This window comes from Macrotis lagotis, chromosome 1 (genome assembly GCF_037893015.1).
Source record: "Macrotis lagotis isolate mMagLag1 chromosome 1, bilby.v1.9.chrom.fasta, whole genome shotgun sequence".
Classification (NCBI taxonomy): Eukaryota; Metazoa; Chordata; class Mammalia; order Peramelemorphia; family Peramelidae; genus Macrotis; species Macrotis lagotis.
Genome location: NC_133658.1, coordinates 756,351,283 through 756,374,119, shown reverse-complemented (window position 1 = coordinate 756,374,119; position 22,837 = coordinate 756,351,283). Strand labels below are relative to the sequence as shown.

Genomic DNA, 22,837 nt, shown 5'->3' with positions numbered 1-22,837 from the left:
TGTACAAAAATATTTATAGCAGCCCTGTTTGTGGTGGCAAAGAATTGGAAATCCAGTAAATGTCCTTCAATTGGGGAATGGCTTAGCAAACTGTGGTATATGTATGCCATGGAACACTATTGTTCTATTAGAAACCAGGAGGGATGGGATTTCGGGGAAACCTGGAGGGATTTGCATGAACTGATGCTGAGTGAGATGAGCAGAACCAGAAAAACACTGTACACCCTAACAGCAACATGGGAGTGATGTTCAAGCTTGAAGGACTTGCTCATTCCATCAGTGCAACCATCAGGAACAATTTTGGGCTGTTTGCAAAGGAGAGTGCCATCTGTATCCAGATAAGGAGCTGTGGAGTTTGAACAAAGTGCAAGGACTATTCCCTTTAATTTAGAAAAAAACAGATAGCTTATTGTCTGATCTTGTTACCTCTTAGACTTCTCTTTAAGGATATGATTTCTCTCTCATCACACCCAATTTGGATCAAGGTACAACATGGAAACAAAGTAAAGACTGACAGAGTGCATTCTGGGGGGGGGGAGCAAGATTGGGGGGAAAATGTAAAACTCAATATCTTTAATAAAAATAAATTTAAATTAAAAAAAAAGATCAGCAATATGGCGGAACAACGAGACACCTTTCTCAGCAGCCCCAGCCTTACCAACAGCCAGAGACTCCCAATATGGCATTTGCTCCAAATTTAGATTTATTCTCAGTCATCCATCTCTGTCATCAATTTGTCAGTCTTCTCCTGCTCCACAACATTCAGTTTCTTCCTAATCAGGTTCAGGGCAATAGTTTTATTGATGTGTTCAACCGCTTTTGTGATACCTTTCCCCATATAGTGGGTCTTATTGTCTCAGAGCTCCAGGGCTTCATGGATGTCAGTAGAAGCCCCACTGGACACAACAGCTCTGAAAAGAACTTTTGAAGTGCAGAGATCAACTTCAACGGTGGGGTTTCCACGAGAGTCAAAAGATCTCTCTTGCAATGATCTTCAAAATTGACATGTTGAATTTCTGGAAGAGCTTGGCTCCGTTGGATTCAGAGAACAGAGGCAGAGGGATTAGTCTGCTTTTTTCTCTATTTTGTTGATAGAAGCATTTAGAGATAAAAATTTTCCTCTGACTACTTATTTTGCTGCATCCCATAGGTTTTGGTAGGTTGTCTCATTATTATATTTCTCCTTAATAAAATGATTTATTGTTTCTATGACTTATTCTTTAACCCACTCATTCTTTAAGATTAGGTTAGTTAGTCTCATGGGTTTCAGGTAATCCAGTAATTTTTAAATGATATTTCCTGGAACTAGTTTTCAGGTCAGTTGTTTTTCCAATGAGATATTTCACATTTTCTTCTAGTTTTTCATTCTTTGGGTTTTGTTTTCTTGTTTCTTAATTTTTAACAAAGTCATCAGGCTTCTCTTAGCTCCATTCCACATTTTAAGGAATTATTTTCTTTAGCAAGTTTTTGTATTTCCTTTTTCATTTGACCAGTTCTGCTTTTTAAGGCATTCTTCTCCTTATTGACTTTCTGGACCTCTTTTTGCATTTTGCCCACTCTGATTTTTGAGATGTTAATTTTTTCAGTATTGTGTCTCCTTCACTAAGCTGGACTTGGTTTACATAATTTTCCTGCATCCCTGTCATTTCTCTTCTCAATTTTTCCTCTACCTCCCTTACTTGATTCTCAAAATCCTTTTTGAATTCTTCCATGGCCTGAGACCAATTCATATTTTTCTTGGAGTCTTTGGATGTAGAAGCTTTGACTTTGTTATCTTCTTCTGAGTGTGTATTTTGGTCTTCCTTATCAACATAGTAGCTGTCTATAGTCAGATTTTTTTTCCTTCAGTTGATAGCTCATTTCCCCCAGCCTCTGACTTGATTTTAACTCTTTGTTAAGGAAGGACTCTGCTTTCAAGGGTGGCAGATGCACTTTTCCAAGCCTTTGGGTTTTTATTTTAACTGTTTGCAGAGATATTTCTAGGGATCTGCAAGTTGTCAATTCTTCCAAGGTAGTGTGATCTAAGTCGAAGTTTTGACTACTCTTCTGGCCTCAGCTCTGGTCTATGTATCACCACAAGCACTCCTTTTTTGCCCTGGAACTGGGAGGACAGTCTCCCGATACCCTGCAGCTACAAACTATGTTGTACTCTTGCTCTGCTTCCTCCTGGGTCTGTGACTCAGGACTGCTACCAGAGCAGAGGATGGGCAAAGTAACAAAATCCTGCCTCAGTGATAATAAAGAGACCCTTGTATTTCTTTCTGACCTCTTACCATCTGTGGCCCAGGAGCTCTGGAAGTAGCTGCCTTTGCTGATGAAAGTGGCTTCCAAGGTCTGCTCCTGGTCTGCTTGGGCTAGGTCTGCACTGAGGCCTGCACTGTATTGTGCTCCACTCTCACCCTGGTGCAGCAGACTTTTCTTGCTGACCTTCTGAATTGTCTTTGGCAATCTCTGAGCTAAGAGGTCTGGAAACCATCACCGCTGCCACTAACCCAGTTGCTTTCCTTTGTGCTCCTCGATTGCTGGGACAGTTTGCTCCGATACGGGTTGGCAGTACTGTGTTCCTCTCTGACTTTGGTGCAACAGATCCTTCCTACCAATCTTCCAAGTTGTCTTGGAAAATTGTTTCACTTGGTCTTTTTGTGGGTTCTGCCACAATTTTGTTTAGAATTTGTTTAGAATAATTATTTAAAGGCATTTGGATTGGTTTGGGGGAGAACTCAGGGGAGTCCCTGCTTTTCCTCACCATCTGCCTCTCTCCCCCATTTATCTTTTTTAATTAAATCTGTTTTATCTTTAACTTTGTCTGAGATCATGCTCCTGATCTCATTTTTTGCATCAACTGAAGTATAATAAATTCTACTCTAGTATTTTATTTTTACTCCTTGTGTATCACATTTTGAAATGTTTCTTATAAATGACATATCAAATTCAGACTTTTTAATCTTTTATGCTATAAATTTCTGGAACATTCAAAGTCATAATTACTAGTTGTATATTTCCCTCCTTCCCATTTTTTCTCACTTTTATCCTTCTCTCCCTGGCTTTTTTACATTAACCCTCCTCAGATGTCTAATATATTTCTGACCATTGCCTCCCCAATCCTTACTTCTAAGGATCTCTCCCTTATCCTCTCTCCTTGCCTTCCTATTCCTTAATCTATCCACCTTATAAGAGTTCCTCCCTTATCTCCCCTTACTCTCCTATTTCTTGATCTGAAAGCTCTTCCATGATTCCCTCCTTTACTTATCCTTTCCTCTCATCTTCCTATTTCTTTGTAAATAAGGAGACTTTTATACCCTTCTGGATGTATATGATCCCTTTTTAACCCAGTTCTGATGAAAATCATTACAGCCCTCTACCTCCTCTTCCTTCCACTGTAACTGTTCTTCCATTCATGCCTTCTTTGTTTGAAATAATTACTTAATTTTACCTCTCCTTACCCAATTTTATTTTTAGGACCATCCCATCATATTCAACTCAACTCCAAGCCATTTTTGTATGCCTTTTCAAACTATACTAGTAATTATAACATTTATAAGAGTTACAGATAAGTTTTCCCATATAAGAAGTAAACCTTCTTTGACCTTATTAGATCCCTTACAATTGGTCTTTCATGGTTTTCATTCTTATGTTTCTCCTGATTCTTGTCAGTCAAGAGTTTCCATTCAGTTCTGATCTTCTCTTCATAAATACCTGGAAGTCCTTTAATTCATTAAATATCCATTTTTGCTCTGCAGGATTGCATTCAGCTTTGTTGGGTAAATTTTTCTTCATTTTAAATCCAGCTCCTTTGCTCTTCAGAATATCATGTTCCATGCCCTCCAGTCTTCTAACATATAAACTACTGAATCTTGTATTAACGTGACTATAGCTCTACAATATTTAAATTGTTTCTTTCTTGTTACTTATAGTATCTTCTTCAGAATTTAGCTATAATGTTCCTGTGAATTTTAGGATCTTTCAAGTGGAGATTAGTGGACTTTACAATTTCTGTTTTACTTTCTAGTCCTAAAGCTTTAGGGCAAATTTCCTTAATATTTCCTTGAAATATAGTTTCTAGATCCTTTTTTTTAAATCTTAATAACTTTCAGGTAGTTCAGCAATTCTTATATTTCCTTAATCTGTCTTCTAGGGCATTTTTGTTTCTTTTTGTTTCTTTTATTTCTTGGTATCTTATGAGGTCATTAGCTTCCCCTTGCCCAATTCTAAGTTTTAAGGCATTATTTTCTTCCATAAGTTTTTGTATTTTTTTTCCCATTGGTTGACTTTCTTCTTATAATTTTCTTGATTTTTTTATATTGCTCTTTTTTCCCCTAATTTTTCCTATTTTATTTTTTAAGTCCTTTTAAAATTTTTCTAAGAAGTTTTTTGGGGTTTGTGACTCTTTTACATTTTACTTTGAGTTTAAGTGGCAGTTTTGATTTCACTATCTTCTTTTGAGTTTGTACCTACATCTTCTCTATCACCATAGTAGCTCTTTATGGTCAGATTCTTTTGCTTTTACTTACTCATTTTTAGTGGCTTATTTCTTGACTATTAACTTTTATGTTAGAATCTAGGCCTAGTCCCTCTGCCCTTGAGCCATGGCCAGGGCCCCATCAACCCTGTCACACAAAAACCTTCTTACTCTCTGAATTCTTTCTAGAGACTAAGGCTCAACTTATCCCTCTACCCTGGAACCAAAACATGGTTTTAGTTCCCTCCCATGAGGAACCATAGCCATCAGGATGAGCCCACCACCCTACTCTCCATAGTAACCAGCAAGCCCCCTGCCCTCTGCAACTTCTCAACCAGTATGTACTCACTCCTCCTCACCCCCAATCACAGCCTGGGGCAAGGTCCAGGCAGGACCTCCATAGACCCTGATTCTCCTGCAGTCTTACCCTGATTAGCCAACTATCCTCCACATTGTCTATGAGTTAGGTTGAAAGTTCCTGAAAGGAGATCGGGGGAATCAAGCTTTTCCCAATGTCCTCCAGAGTTGTCTTAATCTGAACCACTTCTTTACTTTCACTTTTAATTATTTCAGCTACTCTAAGGTTCACTGAGGTATTTTAAATTATTTATGGGGAAATTTGGGAGAGGCAAATAATTTCCTGCCTTATTCCGTCATTTTTCCAGAATCTTTGGCTTTAATCAAAAATGAGTTTAATGGGTCCTTATGATAAGGAAATCTGAGCCTTTTACACAATGTTGGTGAGACCTCTTGTTTCTCTCATTGAATTTGCTGGTTGGTTGGGGTCTGTGCATTTTGTGGGACATTTTTGGCAGTTTTGTCCTTGGCTGTTCATATAGGGGTGCCTGCCTCTCCTAAAGCAAATGATGGGGAGAGCACTTGTTGAACAGAGGGTGAGGGTAGGATTCAGCCTCCTCCAGGCTGCTTTGGAAAGGTGAGAAAGACAACCCCCAGGTAACTGGCCTCTTCTCTTACAGAGCTTTACAGCCCGAATGCCAAATGCTGCTCTTCTCAGCAACTTTTGAGGATTCTGTGTGGCAGTTTGCTGAGCGAATCATTCCTGATCCTAATGTGATCAAGCTACGCAAAGAAGAGCTGACTCTGAACAACATCAGACAGTATTATGTTCTGTGTGACAATAGGAAAGACAAATACCAAGCCCTCTGCAACATCTATGGAGGCATCACCATTGGTCAGGCCATCATCTTTTGCCAGGTAACTCTGGTTAGATGGAAGCCTCTCTGATATTTCCCTCGTTCCCTCTTTCCCCAATGTTGAGCCTTGTATGGAGCAGGTCCTCAGTAGCCAGGGATACACCTGGCTCAAACAGGCAATCTTCCCAGAACTGAAGGAAAGTCAGAACTGGGCACTTGTCATCTCGCCTTTCCAACTAGTAAGTGCTTCCTTCTTCACAGGAAAAAAAAAAATAGGCTGACCTCATCAGCACAGGCCTCTTTTTGCTGTATACAGTGCCTGGTGAAATTAAAAGAGATACTAGATATTTTATTTTTATTTCAGTCACTTATTAGCTAGTCCAATGTCTCAAGGTCCTGACTAGGTTCTGGATGTGTAGAAAAGAAGGATGGCAGCAGGATATCCTAGAAACTTTTGAATAGTGAACTGATATGGAACCAAACCAGAGTAGAAGGTTTGGATGGGAAAGTCAAAGCTGGATCTCTGGTAGGAGAGGCTGTGTGGTATAATACAAGTGTCTGTGACTTCACCTCCCTGAATGGGAGTGAGTTTGTACTTGTGTGTTGCCTCATCTCACCTTGCAACATTACAGAAAGTCAGAATTGGAAGGCACCTCACAGTTTCTAAACAGACCTGTATCTTCCCCAATAAGTGGTCAGCCAGTCTTTACATAAAGATCCCAAGTGACATAAAACCCAAAATCTCTCCTTCAGTGTTTGAAGTGCTCTGATGGTTAGGAAGTTTTTCTTAATAACAACCCTAAATATTGCCTCTCAGCAACTTCTACCCATTGCTGCCAGGTCAAGTCCCTCTTGTAGATAACAGTCCTGCCTATACTTGAAGAGAGATGCAGCTTCAACTCTTTTCTGGAAGACTTAAATCTCCCCAGTTAATTCAGTTGATCCTGGAGTGGTGCACCCTATTAACCCTTTCATGTTCTTAATCACCTTCCTTAGTACCCTTTCTCCCTCCTCAATATCCTTCCTAAAATGTGGTTCCCAAACTGTAACGTATGTAAACTTTTGTTTGGTTTTCATTTGCCTGTTTATCCTCAGTGCTGAGCCTGCACCCTTCCAGGGAGAAGTTATTAATGCTTGATGAATTACAATAATGCCAGACTAATCCTTTCCTTTCTTTGACAGGATTACTAGATTGCTAATTTAAAGAGATACTCTAGGATCAGTAGTAGATCATAAACAGTATAGCAGTAGACAGGATGGAAAACAACAATGAATTGCCAGCCTTAGAAGCAAGCATAGTTTACTTAGTTTTCTCACATACATTCTGTATTCCATCCCCCCACCCCCCCACCCCCGACTTCCCTCCTGGGTCTCTTCTCTATAGGTATTCAGTTCAGTTCAATAAGCATTTGTGGAACAGGCACTTTCCTTAAGGCTCCATGCCAAACACTATCAATGCCAAGCATTGATAATAAAACAAAAGGGACAATCCTTGCCCTCAAGGTATTTATCTTTGAATTGTTACCCCCATCTGGCAATCTCCCCACTCCCCAGGATTGCTACTACTGTTTCCTACCTGCCTTCTATTACTGAGCCCAGTTGTCCTGATTCATATCTAGCCACTAGACCCAGATAGCTCTAGAGGAAAAGTAAGGCTGGTGACTTAACCCCCTCACTCAAATACAATTTACATGTTTGTCATGACATCATTTCCCTAATGTCATGGCTTTCTTCAAGAATGAAGTTCAAACAACAAACAAATGATATCACAAAGCCATGCTTTTCAAGTCTCCCAAAATGATAAGTAGCTGATTTGATTATTTGTGTAATGATCTTGTGTGCTAATGGGAGAAAGCTACAGTTGTTCCTCAGGACTCTCCCTCCAGTTCCTCTGTTATATATGTGAATTTTAACAAGGACCTCTGGGAAACAGTATTTGGCCTTCATATTTCATAGAATCCTATATGGAAACAATTAAAATCCACAAACCAGTGCAAAAAGCATTTTACTTTTTATGTACAATATCCCATTTGATACTATAAAGTGGACAGGTATTCTCTCTTCCATTTTAAAGATAAGGAAACTGAGGCCCAGTGAAGCTCTCAACACAAATTCATACAGTCAATAAATGATACAGGCCATACTCAAAGCCAGGGTTCATGATTCAAGATCCAATGATCTTTCCATTACACTAGAGCTGCCTTCAAATGAGGCTAATAGAAAAATCTTTTGTCAGTTGAAAAAAAAAAAAGTATGGATGGCTTTTAAAAGTTCTCAATTTCTCTTCCATCTTAAAATTTAACAATTCAACCTAGAAAACATTCAGTGTCTACTGATAAATGACAATGTATGATAAGTGCTTTGCAAACTTGCTTTTAGGCAATTTCCAGTCTGTTAAGGGAATAAAAAAATTGACATTGATAATAGATGAAAAGTACATCAGAGTATTCTAGGAAACCTGAGGGTAGAGGCTGCTCTTGACTGGTGGAAACTAATGAAGGTGATTTAAAAGACTACCTGACTTGGTGCTAGAAGCAAATTCCAGATATGAGCTTAGCTCTACTATTTTACTAGCCATAATCCCAAGGCCAGGCAGCAAGATTTCAGGTGTAGGATGTGGTACTTTATACTAAAACAGAACTTTATTTTTTTTATAAAGATTTTATTTATTTTGAGTTTTACAGTTTTCCCCCTGATCTAACTTCCCTCCCCCCACCCCCTACAGAAGGCAGTTTGTCAGTCTTTACATTGTTTCCATGTTATACATTGATCCACATTGAGTGTGATGAGAGAGAAATCATATCCTTAAGGAAGAAACAGAAAACATAAGAGATAGCAAGATCAGACAATAAGATATCAGGGTTTTTTTTTCCCCTAAATTAAAGGTAATAGTCCTTGGTTTTTGTTCAAACTCGACAGTTGTTTCTCTGGATGCAGATGGTATTCTCCATTGCAGACAGCCCCAAATTGTCCCTGATTATTGCACTGATGGAATGAGCCAGTCCATCAAGGTTGAACATCACCCCCATGATGCTGTTAGGGTATACAGAATTTTTCTGGTTCTGCTCATCTCACTCAGCATCAGTTCATGCAAATCCCTGCAGGCTTCCCTGAATTCCCATCCCTCCTGGTGAAACAGAACTTTAAAGGACAGAAGATTTTGTTGTATCCAGTTCCCATGTGAATATATTTCTTAGATTTTCAGGGAAGAGAATTTCACAAGCTTAGTATCCTCTTTACCTCTGTTTTCCATCATAATTCCAGAAGATTCTTTTATAAAGAAATTATTCAGGCAAGTTCTGAGTATAAAATCACATACAGGCAAGGATTAAATGCTGGTTTATAGAGCTAACAACTGTATAACAAAGAAGCATAGAATGAGGGATGGTCTCTGCCTCATAAGCAGCAAAACCCAGGACTTCAGCATAAATTTCCCAACTGGAAGCCCTTGAGGAACCTTAAAGGAAAAATAGTTTGAAGTGCTCCAAAAATATTCTCTCTGGACCACATGCTCTGTGATGCCAATCCAGAAAGGAGTTCTGTAGAAGATTTCAAGTCCTAAAATAAAAGCAGCTCTTCCAGTCAGTTCATCTCCCCAACCCCCCAGGACAGAGGACAAGGAAGGAGATCATGCAGGACCTTAGCCCTAAAGATGTTTGCAGTGAGGACCAGATGAGAGGACTTCATCTGGCACATGACTGATTATTAAATACTTATTCCCTCTGCCTGTGGGCAAGTCATGCTTCATCTCTCTAAGTCTCAGTTTCTTCATTCTGCCCCTTATTCTATATTTTTCAGGATTGTTGAAATGCTTTGAAAATGAGGAGTCCAGGGGCGGCTAGGTGGCGCAGTAGGGGCGGCTAGGTGGTGCAGTGGATAAAGCACTGGCCCTGGAGTCAGGAGTACCTGGGTTCAAATCTGGTCTCAGACACTTAATAATTACCTAGCAGTGTGGCCTTGGGCAAGCCACTTAATCCCATTGCCTTGCAAAAAAAAAAAAACTAAAAAAAATGAGTCCTTGAGGTGTGGTAGGAAACACTGGGCTAGAGTCAGAAGATCAGGCAGGTACTTGGCTTCTCCAGGCTTTAGTGGCCTCATCTGTAAAATGAAACAGATTGCCTCTAAAATCTCCTCCAGCTCTGACAACCTAGCATAAGCATACCAAGTTCCAAATTTTTTTTTTTATAAATAAGTATAAGCAATAATTATATTTTTCTTCATTGGAGTCCTACTATATGGAGGTGAACTTGGCTTCTTGAAAACTTTACCAAAGGAGGGCCAGCTTGAGAAGATCCTCCAGGCTGGAAGGGCCTTGAATTCAAGCCTGGTTTCTAGATTGAGAATCTAGAGGTTCATTCTTCTCCACAGTTCAACCTTTATTACATGCCTGCTGTGTGAAGGGCTCAGAGCTAGGCACTAGAGATAAAGAGGTAAAAACCACAGAATTCTTACCCTCATTGAGCTCAAGTTTGACCTCTGAGGGATGATCTTTGGGGAAGCCACAGCAACTATTGGAAATGTTAGGTTCTCTTCCTGCAGTCAAGCCTCTGGAGGTTTTAATATAGGACTGAGTGACTCAACAAGTTTCCAGAGCCAGCATTGTAGCCAAGACAGGTGCATAGCAACTAAGACTGTTGGTGGCAGTGGTATGACTGGCCATCACAGCTGGGGCACAAGTTATACCCCATTACCCAGGAAGACCACCAGTCTCCCATCAACATGGTCTCCAATTGGGTTCTCTATGTATGACCCAACCTTGAAGTTCTATAGAATAATAGGACCTGCATGTTACCAAGCATCACCAACAGCATATATTTTGTCATGATAGAGAAAATTTAGAGATTCAGTGATATAAATAATGATGGTGGTGAATGATGGTCCTCAGTATGGACCTTACTAGCTGAAGCAATTCCACTTATCACTACGGGAAAAACACAACTTGGGTTTATCTGGAAGACAGTGGATGGTAAGTCCTTCTCCAGTGAGTTTCATTTGGTCTTTGGAAATGGGCAAAAGTATAAGATCTTCTCAGAAGGAGCCATGGCCCTAGATGACCTGACTTTGGTCAACATCCCCTTGGAGACGAGAGACAAAACATGCCAGCATGAACATACTGATAGATGCACTATACATGCTCTTATTCAAAGTACATCTTCCCAGGGTCCCTGACCTCACCACTAGTACTCAAGATGCCTGTCACAAGTTGGGAGAATTCTAGCACTTCCTCTTCACTTTGGAGGACAATGAGAAGGGCTGCATGATGAACAATTTCCAGCCTCTGAAAGGAAGAGTAGCTTTAAATCTTTCCAGACCTGAAGAAAGTGACATTGTCAGTAGTGACAGCAGGTTTCTATAGAAGTTATAAGCAAGCCATGTATACATTCCTTCATCATAGCCCAAATTTTCAGAGCTATTTGGGATTTGAAGATAAAGGGGAAGAGGAAATGGACCTTTTTTAATTGCACAATTAATTGCCTCATCTGTTTCTAATTCACTTTGGAAGTTTTTTCTTTCCTGATATGGAATATAGATGATAAAATTTCCCTATCTGGACCCCTTTGTTATCCCATGATCCTTTAACAGCACTGACACTGTTTAGGCTTTTTCAAAACAATCCAAACTTGAGCTCTTTTTGCCTTGACTAAGAATTGGAATTTGAAAGCATGGCCCATCACTTAGGATGGAATATTATTGTAATATAAAAAATGACTAGGATGATTTCAGAAAAACCTGGAAAGACTTACAAAGTGAACTGAGCAGAACCAGGAGGATGTTGTACAATAACAGCAATATTGTACAATGAAGTATCTTGGATGACTTAGCTTTTCTCAGCAATATAATTCAAGATAACCCCAAAGGATTAATGATGACACATCTGAGCCACCTCCAAAGAAAGAACTAACATTGTCTGAAAGTAGAATGAAGCATGTGATTTTCATTTTCTTATTCATCTTTTTGTATATAATTACTAATATGGAAATGTTTTACATGATGCACATGTATAGCCTGTATCTGATTGCTTGCCATCCCAGTGAGGGCAGAGAGGAGTGAGGGAGGGAAATATAGAATTTGGAATTTAAAACTTAAAAAAAGTTTTAAAAATTGTTTTAACATGTAATAGGGGGAAATAAAATATATACATTAAAATGTTTTATAAATATATACATACATATATGTATATATATATATATAAAATCCAAGCTTGGGGAAAAGGTTTGAATCTGCCTGTGTGTTAGAACCAGCAGGAGGGGCCAGAAACAAAAGAGCTAAAGGGTATCTTCCTAGTTTCTGAATGATGGAAAGGGGAGTGGGTATTAGTAATTGTAAAGAAAAACTGTTAAGAGTACCAGTTTGCTCCTTCCCTGGGGCACTTTCACCTTGGCTCTCCACAGAGCATACTGTGTATACAGTACTCTTAGGAAAAAAATCCCTTTGCTCCTCCTCTTCACTGCTCTGGCTCCTTCCTGAGCCCTGTGTTGTGACAAGCCCCTTTGCTTCTCCGCCTTGGGGGCTGCTGATAAAGACAAAAGCAGTTATCATGGAGGGTAGGAGACCCTTTACCAGAGTTACTTACCTCAGATTCTGAAACAAGGTACTGCAACTGAACTGCAGAAAGTAACTTCTACTGAATGAAATAAATGAAGTATCCATGAAAGCCTACAAAATTCGATTCCTTTGGAGTATTGAAGTGAGAAGTTTTATTAACCTTCTGATTATTAGTACCAGCTTTAGACAAGTGATTTAACCTGTATTTATTAGCAATTTGTCCAGGTGTCAAAATGAAGATGATAAATTATACTCATCCTGCCAACCCCACAGAGTTGTAATAAGACACGAATGAGAGAACTTTTAAAAAAAATGTAATGATATCTCTTGCATTTCCAAAGATGTCCCTTCTCTATCCATCACCCTCTCCACAATGTAAGGAAAAGGGGAAAAGTACAAGAGGACGGCTCTGTTCACCAAAACATTCACCTAAACATTACATCAATTAAAACTAATAGTGTTTGCAGCATTCTATATCCACAGTCTCCCACCTCTGCAAAGAAGAAAGAGAAATAGTACATTTTCTCAATTCTTCTGAGTTAAGGTTGGTCATTATAAATATACAATGCTCAGTTTTGTTTTATTTTTACTTTACAATTCCATGTCACTGTTTATGTTGTTTTGTAGATTCTACTGATATGATTCTGTTTCAGTTCATATAAATTTTCCTATGCCTTCCAAAATCCTTCATATCTATCATTTCTGATAGCACATTAATATTTCATCATCTATATGAACCATCATTTGTTTAACCATCCCCCAATCAATGGACACTTACTTTTTTTTGTTTCCAGTTCTTTTCAACTACAAAAAGTGCCACTATCAATATTTTGATGTACATGGATTGTTCTTTCTATCTTTGACCTCCTCTATACTGGGATCAAATCTGATTTGAAAGATATGACCTTTTTTTGTCAGATTCTTAGTATAATTCCAAATTATTTTCCAAAGAAGTTGAACCAATTCATGGCTACACCAAAAGTCCATACCTCCAACAACTGACTGATCCATTATGTCCTCTTTGCCAGTTTTCTGGATGTGAAGTTGAATTTCAAAGGGATTTTTTAGAGATAGATAGATAGACAGACAAATTACTAGTGATTTGACACAATCATTTGATTATTAATTATTTGCAGTTTTTTGAATCATTTATGTCCTTTGACCACTTATCCATATATATTATATGTAAATATATGTTTCCCTATTTGTATGTTTCATATATAATATACACATTTTTGTATATATGTAAAGTTTCCCTATGTATCTTAAATATCAGGTCCCTAATCAGCGATATCAAATAGGATTACATTTTTAATATATTATTTTTCTATTACATTTTATGAAAGTTTTCAACATTCATCCACATGTATATACATATTTTTAAGTTACATAACTTCCTTCCATCCTCCCTTCCCTTCCCTATTCCCTTGGCAGCAAACAAGTTAATGTTGTACATACAGATTTGTTTTTAACATGTTCACAGATTAGTCATTTTCGGTATGAGGGATTAAGATTAAGGAAAAAGAAAGAAAATCATGAAATAGGAAAAAAAATTTTTTTAAAGTGAATGTAGTATTTAGATTCTGTAGGGTTTTTTTGGTTTTCTTGTTCTTCCTCTGGATCTGGATAGCATTGTCCATAGCAGGTCTCCTAGGGTTGTCCTAGATCTCTGGACTGCTGAGAGCAGCTGCATCCATCAAGGTTGATCAACTCACAATGATGTTAATGTGTACAATGTTCTCTTGGTTCTGCTCCCTTTGCTCAGCATCAGATCCTGTGAGTCATTCCATGCTTCTCTAGAGTCCGACCATTTATGATTTCTTATTAGAACAATAGTATTTCATAGAATTCATATATCATAACTTGTTCAGCCATTCCCCAATTGATGGGCATCCCTTCAATTTCCAATTCTTTGCCACTACAAAAAGAGCTACTATGAATATTTTGGAACATGTGGAACTTTTGGAATTACATTTACATCTATAAAGCTTAAGACAAATGTCTTGTGATGTTGGTGCTGCCTTTTGTCCTTCAAAACTGCTATAAAAGAAAGAAGCAAATCAGTGCGGTATACTTTAGGGTTTATAGTAGTTAATGGGAAATGCAAAGATCTTTCTTCCCCTCTCTCATTCCCCCATTCCTTACAGCAACTATGCCTTAACCTTGTGGATGTATTTTGGGGGGTTATTTTTCAAACAGACTCGTCGAAATGCAAAGTGGTTAACTGTGGAAATGATGCAGGATGGCCACCAAGTATCTTTGCTAAGTGGAGAGCTGACAGTTGATCAGCGGGCTTCAATCATCCAGAGGTTTCGTGATGGAAAAGAGAAAGTCCTTATAACCACCAATGTCTGTGCTCGAGGTGTGGGTTTTTATTTTTATTTTTTAAGATGTAGAGGTATTGACTGTTTTGAATGCTTCAGGTTCTTATAAGCAGTTAATTTATTCTTTCCAGGTTTATCCTCAACAAATTTAAATTCTTAATCTGTGTTAACTCTAGTCTTCTCATTCATTCCTCTGAAACCCCTGGGAACTTAGGGAGAGCTCAGGTGGATTCATACTTTGAGAAAGAAGAGTTTAAATTTATGACTTCATGCTTTTCACTTCAGCACTGAAAGGGAATATTGTAATAGAATTGATTTTACAGGTGTGGCTAGGACCTCCCCTCCTTACATCGTTACCTTATAGAAGATTTAGCAGTTACTTATTTCTAGGCCTTTCATTTGTTTGAAAGCAAATCTGTTCTTCCCCAAAGAAATGGTCACTCATCAGCAGTTCCTCCTGGGAGAAATTGTGGGACTTGTCAGTTATAGAATCATTTGTCAATCTCTCTTTCCCTTTCCTCTCTCTCTCTCTCTCTCTCTCTCTCTCTCTCTCTCTCTAGGCATTGATGTGAAGCAAGTCACAATTGTTGTGAATTTTGACCTTCCTTTAAACCAAACTAGTGAACCAGACTATGAGACCTACCTCCATCGAATAGGACGAACAGGCCGCTTTGGAAAAAAGGGCATTGCTTTCAACATGATTGAAGTGAATAAGTTGCCCTTAGTTTTTAAAATTCAGGATCACTTCAGTAAGTAATACATTCTCCAGAAAATGAGCTATAGCTCTATTGGCTGTGTTGTTTCAAATATATCGTCCCTCCTTCCTGCCCCATCCCCCTCCCCAAACATCCACCACCTATACTGTTGAAAGGAACACATATATACAGTATATACATCTATAGATAATATTACTAGCAAGACCCAAGTATTTTTTTAAGCCAGTTTAGGGGGAAATTATGTATGATATATGTTGAGCAACCCAAAATTAAAGCAAATCAGGAGACTTACTTCACAAAAGACTGTGAAGATTCAGATCAGTTTGCCACCAAAAGAAAAATATTATATACCATGGAAGTGGAATTGGGAGGCATGTATAGACTCTGCTGACAAACACCCTTGATAGAGGGATGTTACTGGCTTGCCTGGTGCATATGTCTCAAGAGTTTTTAAGGCTGAAGAACAAAATACTCCACAGATTGAAGTACACAGCCCTGGCCCATCTGCAGATGCATCATCATTATTCAACTTTCCAAAAGATTTATGATCTTATTAATGTAGTCACTTCCTCCATTCTGTACTCTTTACCTGTTCTAGCAGACCTGCAACAAAACCTGGTGACCAAACTTTTGGTGACAAGCAGTTCCCTGGGTATCTCTGATACTTCTTACATTGGTTCAATAACTTTTCTTCTGGTAGAGACTTTGAGAATCCGGAGTTTCATTCACCCCACAGTGAAACCCTAGGACTTAGAAGGCCGCTTTGGAAAAATGGGCATTGCTTTCAACATGTTTGAAATGAATAAGTTGCCCTTACTTAGAAGAAGCAGCTGTGCACTCATGCTAATATTAACTGACCTAAGGGCAGGAACTGTTTATCTTTCTTTGTGTCTGCAGTATTTAGCTGCAGAGTATTTAGTATGGTACCTAGGCCAAAATAGGTGCTGAACAAATGCTTAGTGACTGGCTGAGGGGAAATTACTAGTTGGTTGGTTCTTGACCTTTGTTATCAAAGAAGACCAAAATGGCTTGGAATGCTCTACCACGGGCTGGGCACCCTTAGTCCATGTGAACATCTAGGCTGGGTAGTCTAAACTTACATATTTCCCTTGAGCTATTTCAGTTCTGCCTTCCTCATAGAATGCAGCCCCCTTACTGATGAGGGCACACCATGCTGGACTGTCCTGTGCCAGTGTCTCTCATGTTGTACAATCAGTTCTAAAGTTCTTAAGAGAAACCTTCAGGGTCATGCTAGACAAGTGTTGATCCATTCACAAAGCAATCTCAGTCTCATTTTACAGACCTGGATTTGAACTTCTGCCATTCATTTTTCAGTCATCAAACATTTATTTTTTTCTTGATGCCACTTCACCTAACATTCTGAAAAAAAAAAAGAGAAAAGAAAAATTCATAATCAACCAAAACAGATTTATGCTCTGATCATGTCCAAAAACATATGTCTTATTTTGCATCATGAATCCATGACTACTGTTAGGAAGTAGGCAACATGCTCCATTGAAATCTCCTTGATCAGAATTCTTTAGCCTTTCAAAATGTTTGTTTTTATAATATGGTTAGAGCCTACATTTTTCTTTGGTTCTGCTCACTTCACACTTCATCAGACTATACATTCTTCCCAAGTTTCTCTAAAATTACTTCTTTCATCTTTTCTTATAAAATAATATTTATGTTTGATTGGCACCAGTTGGGTATCTCCAGCTCTTTGTCACTTCAAAAAGAGCTACTATAAATATTTTTGTATATATGCATCTTTTTCTTTCTTTGATAGTTTTTGTTGCATAGGACTTTTAGTGGTATTAATAGGTCAGAAGTTAAGTATGCATACTTTAGAAATTTGGGGAACATAATTGATGTAATTGTCAATGATTTTTATCAAACTTTTAGGAAAGATAAGGGAATAGTCGATTGAAATAGTGGACTACATGTTTTTGATGAACCCTTTCAGTTAACTTATCCAAAGTTCAGAAGTTCCCAGGATTAGCATCCACTTGGTCAGGGACAGAAAACTGTTTTTACTTAGTTACCAAATCCTAGAGGTACCATGACTGATAGGAAATATAGAGTGATTTATTTTATTAGGGAGAAAATGGGGGTCATCATTCAGGGACTTGCTCAGAATCACATATCTGGTAAGTGTTTGAGGTCAGATTTGAATTTAGGTCTTTGTGACAACAGGGTCAATACTCTATATACTACATTACCTAGCTGACCTTCAAAGTGAATTCTTGTGAAAGATAATTGGGCATGAGAGCCAATGAGGATAGATAGATAGAGACAGATAGATGCATATGTTTTTATAGATAGAGATTTTGGTGAATATAAAATAATTGCTCAAATTAATATGAGACAATCTGATTTTTTAATGTACTAGTTCTAATTCTATAACCCTGATGATCATCACCTTGGGATGGGGGTAGTTGCTCCATATAGATTGTTTGTCTACGTGGATCATGTATTCTCAGGGAGATGTGAATAGGCATCCGTAGAATCTCCTTGGCCCACTCCTCTCCAAGGACAACTTGCCAGGCAGGGAGCAAGAAATCGAAGCCAAAAAGCTGATCACTCTTCTCTACTCAGAGTAAGAGAGTACTGGACTAGAATTATATCTATATTCCCCCCCCCCAAAAAAAATATGGCTAGCCTAAGAGTTATAATTTTGAGTTCAAGACATTCTCCTGATCTCTTATTTACTCCTCACTAATTTTGATAGAGGAAATACTTGATTTCCAAATCCTCTTCAGGGAGAGAGACAGAGAAAAAGACACACTTGGGAAAGAAATCAACATATAGAGAAGCTAGAGCCTCACTCATGTGCCTTTCCCATTTCTAAGAGACTTTGGAGAATTTCCCATTTGATGAGAGCTGGAATTTTATTTATGGCAATATCTCACTCCCAGTGGGTGAGCTCATTCATTCTTGGTCTGGTATATTATCGTCTGTAGGACTATTTTATTTTTATTTTCTATCACTTTGAATAAGTGACTTTATTTGCTATTCACTGGATCTTTGTGTATCTGGCATTAGTAGGAAGATCATCTTTGGATATATCTCTGTTGAGGGATAATGGTCAGGAGAAGTTTGAACATAAAAATTATTTCCCTTAGAATAACATATCTGTGGGGCATCTAAATGACCCAGTGGATAGAGCACCGGCTCTGGATTCAGGAGCACCTGAGTTCAAAATCAGCCTCAGACAACTTAATAATTATTTAGCTTGGCCTTGCAAAAAAAATTAAATAAATAAAGAATAACACATTTTGCAGGGAGGCAAATAGATATAATTCTAGCCTTTTATGTTTCCCTTGAGAGAAGAGTGACCAGCCTTGTAGCCCCAGTCTCTTGCTCCCTTCCTAATAAGAATCAGTCTCCCTTGGAGACATATGATGAATGGAGCAGACTCCCTATAAACCTTTTCTTTTTTATATATAAATATTTTATTTGTTTTTCAATTATATATATATATATATATATATATATATATATCTTTTTTTTGTAAGGTTTTTGAATTTTAGAATTTCCCCCTTCCTACTTCCCTCCAACAGAAGGCAATTTGACAGTCTTTACATTTGTTTCCATGATATGCATAGATGGAAACTGAATGTATTGAAAAAAATATATCCTTAAGAAAGAAAGAAAATATTAGAGATGGCCAAATTATGTAATACATAAAGTGACTTTTTAAAAATTGAAGATATTTCTAGCTGTGTGGCCTTGGGCAAGCCACTTAACCCCACTGCCTTGCAAAAATCTAAAAAAAAAAATTGAAGATCTTTGGTCTTCATTTAAACTCCACAGTTCTTTCTCTGGATGCGGATGATATTCTGCATCACAGATACCCTAAAAGTGTCCCTAATTATTGCATTGATGGAGTGAGCAAATCCATCAAGGTTGATCATCACCCCCATGTTGCTGTTAGGGTGTACAGTGTTCTTCTGGTTCTGCTCATCTCGCTCAGCATCAGTTCATGCAAGTCTTTCCAGGCTTCTCTGAAATCCCATCCCTCCTGGTTTCCAATAGAACAATAGTGTTTCATCACCTATATATATATACCACAATTTGTTCAGCCATTCCCCAGTTGATAGACATCTCCTCAATTTCCAATTCTTTGTCACCACAAACATGGGCTGCTTTGAATATTTTTGTTCAAGTGATGTTTTTACCCTTTTTCATGATCTCTTCAGGGTATAGTCCCAGTAGTGGTATTGCTGGATCAAAGGGTTTGCACACTTTTATTTCTCTTTGGGCATAATTCCAAATTGCTCCCCAGAAAGGTTGGATCAGTCCTGTGAACTTTTTCTAGAGAAATCCATGTGTACACATATTCTACATGAGGGACACTTACCCTCAGCCTGTAGGGAGCAATTTTCATAGAAAATAGATCTCATGTCTCCTGTTTCTTGACCATGTTAACCTCAGAATCAATGAAAATTAAAAATAGCCTCAGTTCTTTGCAAATTTCATTTGCTTTTCTATGGGTGGCAAAAATAAAAAATAAGTATGCCAAGAAACAATTTTTAGACTACACAGTGAAGTGAGAAACTGATGAGGTCCTTCTAAGGTGACCCAGGGGTGGTCATGCTCCCAATCTCAAAAGGTCCTTTACAGCTGTGAAAGAATCCTTGTTGGGGGCCTAGTCCAGGGAATGTATGGGACTCTGTTGCTTCTTCTTGAATCACCATGTCCTTTAGCACATGCCAACATGACCACTTCTTACTCATTTCCCTCCCTCTATTTTTGCTGATTTTAATCTAATCCCTGCCCTCTCACCTCACCCCCCAAGACTCTAAGATACATATTTTGGAGGGTTTGAGTTATGCTTTACCTTATTTTAGCCTTTAATCTTCTTTTGTGCCATGATTCTCTCCTCTCTCCCTGACTTCTTGGATCACATATCTCCATCACAGCAGGAATCTCTAATTATGTCAGCAATGGCACTCTCTTCCTATCACTGCATCCTAGTGATGAACCTCTAAAATTTTATTTACCTAGTCTGGACCTTAGGCTACTAGTCCATTTCTGGCTCCAGCTTGCTATTAAGACTTGCTGGATGAGTCTTTCTGCATGAGTATAGCCTATCAGAATCAGGGCCACCTTATCAGCTCATGCCTCTCCTGTTATTCTAGTTGCCATTGCAAAGTTTCTGAAAAAGAAGTTACTGTAAGTGTATCCTCTTGGTTAGAAGTGTTATCCCTTTCTCATTCAGAAATGGTTGATTGGAATTCATTGATTTTTCTGCCTACAGACAATGGTGTTAACTTGCCTGCTGTGTCTTTTCACATTTTTTTTCAGACAGCAAAATTAAACAGCTGGACCCAGATGACATGGATGAAATTGAAAAGATTGACTATTAAAGTGAAGACTTTGAAGGAGTTTATAAAACACTCCTGTGTGTGTAAACAGCTTCCAAGAAAGCTACAATTATAATTTGATGGTTGGGACTTTTTTCAGAAGGAAACCTGTTGTTTGTCATATAGGAAAATAAAGTTCCTGATAGTCTTAAATTTTAGTCTTAATTCTTCTTCACATCATTTAAAATGTTGCTTTTTGAACAGCATTGGCCCAAGGTCTGAAAGCAGTTTCTGATCTGTATTTGTCTTTCATCTTTTTCCTGGTCAGTATATTTGTGTGGGGGTTTCCACGTATTTCAGAGTACACTGATGAATCTAAATATAGAAATCCTTTACACAAAAATTATGATATTGGAGCCTTTGAATTTTGCCAGTAGATGGCTGTCAAGTCTTACTAGTTCTTTTATCCTTGTGAAGACAGAAACATGAACTTTGGAGTCAAAATGAAATGACTTGTATACCTAATCTGAGAGTTTTATCTTTTATGTGATTTCTTCTACCCTCTTCCCCTTTCCCTCCAACCCCCTTGAGCATCCCCCCTCTGCTTTGGGGGTACTTATTAATTTTAATCAGCAAAAATAATTTATATTTATAGAGTACTTGAAGATGTGCAGAGTTGCTTTCAGCAGACCTGTGAGTACAATTCAAATTTAAGTACTCTGTTCCCTCTTTTAATAAACTTAGGTGCTGAGAGGATAAATAAGTGTCTTGCCTATGGCCACACTATTAAGCATCTGAGGCAGGATTCACACCAACATGTTCTGGTGTTGATTCCAGTGTCCTTTCCACCATTTCATGAGACCTCTGCATTTCCATTGAATTATTATCAATGCTTTGTGTGCATGGATATGAATTTTAGCAACTTCCTGTGCTTTCCCAATGTGAGAGGAGACATCAAAACATTGTTTTCTATTTTGTACCAGTTATTTGATTGGAAAAGAAGGTGGGCCAGTCAGGTCATTAGAGCAAAGGATAACAGCAGTGACAAGCCAGGTTCTCTCCTGATACCTATCAAATGTTAAAAGACCTCCAGCACATGGGGCAGATCCTCTTATGGGAGAACATGAGCACAAATCCTAAAGTACAAGGGATGGGTCACAATATGTATTGAGAAAGGAAGTCCCTCCCATTGATGAGATCATGAGTCTCCTGATGGATTAAACAACCAGCGGCTGCTTCTCAGTGGCCTTCAAGTTTTAGTGAAAATGTAATAATATCTCTCATTTTACAGTTTACAAAGCACTGTCCCAAATATGATCTAGTTTGATCCACCCAACTGTGTGAGAAGTTAATTCCATTAGACATTTTATAAGTGATGCTCATCCAGGGGTAAAGGAGTTGGCATAAGTCCCACAACTATTAAATTGAGGCTGGGAGGAAAGAAATCTCTCTCATATTAGAGAACCATTGTCTAAGGACTTGGATGTTAGGGCTTAGATTGTTATTTGGAAATCCCAGGTATTTTCCTGTGCCCTCCACAGGGATTACTTGTTTCTTCCATGTATTTGCTGTTTAAAATCAAAACCTCACCAGATTCTAAAAAGCAGGCTGAAACCTGATGCTCCCGGGAGAGCTTTGTCACCTTCCCACTGCAGCAACATAACTTTTCTGTTTCCTGTCCCTCCCACTTACCCACTCCCAATACAGATACCATGTATGGTCAATTCTTACCCTTACCTGATAGTTATTATACCTAATGAGCAGGTCTTGACATTCTGTGTCAAAATGGACTTATTTTTGTTGTATGCCTACATAACTATTTCTATTTTGAAATATTTGTAACTTTTTGAATTCATCTTCTGTAATTTTTTGAATTTATCTTATCTGATTTTTATGGACATGTTGGGAGTGATGGGTGTTTAGCTTTCCCACAACTTATTTTTGAAAAATTAATTATTTGGGGGCAGCTAGGTGGTGAAGTAGATAGAGCACCAGCCCTGAAGTCAGGAGTACCTGAGTTCAAATCCAGCCTCAGACACTTAATAATTACCTAGCTGTGTGGCTTTGGACAAGCCACTTAACCACATTTACCTTGCAAAAATCTAAAAAAGAAAAAAAAAGTTAATTACTTGTTTCTTAGCCCCACCTAGTAGTTATGAGCAGAGGCAGTATCAAATAGTGCATAGAGTCCTAGACAGGCTTAAGTCTTGCCTTTTTTTCAGCATCCACTAAAGGTTATATCACTTAACCTCTCTCTAAACCTCAGTTTCCTCATTAGTAAAATGGAGATATTTGCATGACTTATTCAATCCACCAATCATCACAAATC

General features: G+C 38.3%; 1 protein-coding gene across 2 annotated transcripts in view; it reads left to right on the top strand.

The window, feature by feature from the left end:
* Positions 1 to 20,721, top strand: part of DDX25 (DEAD-box helicase 25) — a 41,200-nt gene extending 20,479 nt beyond the window's left edge. For both annotated transcript variants that reach the window (XM_074216386.1, XM_074216385.1), the window contains 4 exons: positions 5,437 to 5,674; positions 14,359 to 14,521; positions 15,044 to 15,232; positions 20,510 to 20,721. In XM_074216386.1, coding sequence (XP_074072487.1) covers positions 5,437 to 5,674; positions 14,359 to 14,521; positions 15,044 to 15,232; positions 20,510 to 20,571 — 652 coding nt within the window. In that variant the 3' untranslated portion in view covers positions 20,572 to 20,721. The remainder of the gene's footprint in view (positions 1 to 5,436; positions 5,675 to 14,358; positions 14,522 to 15,043; positions 15,233 to 20,509) is intronic.
* Positions 20,722 to 22,837: the final 2,116 nt, after the last annotated feature.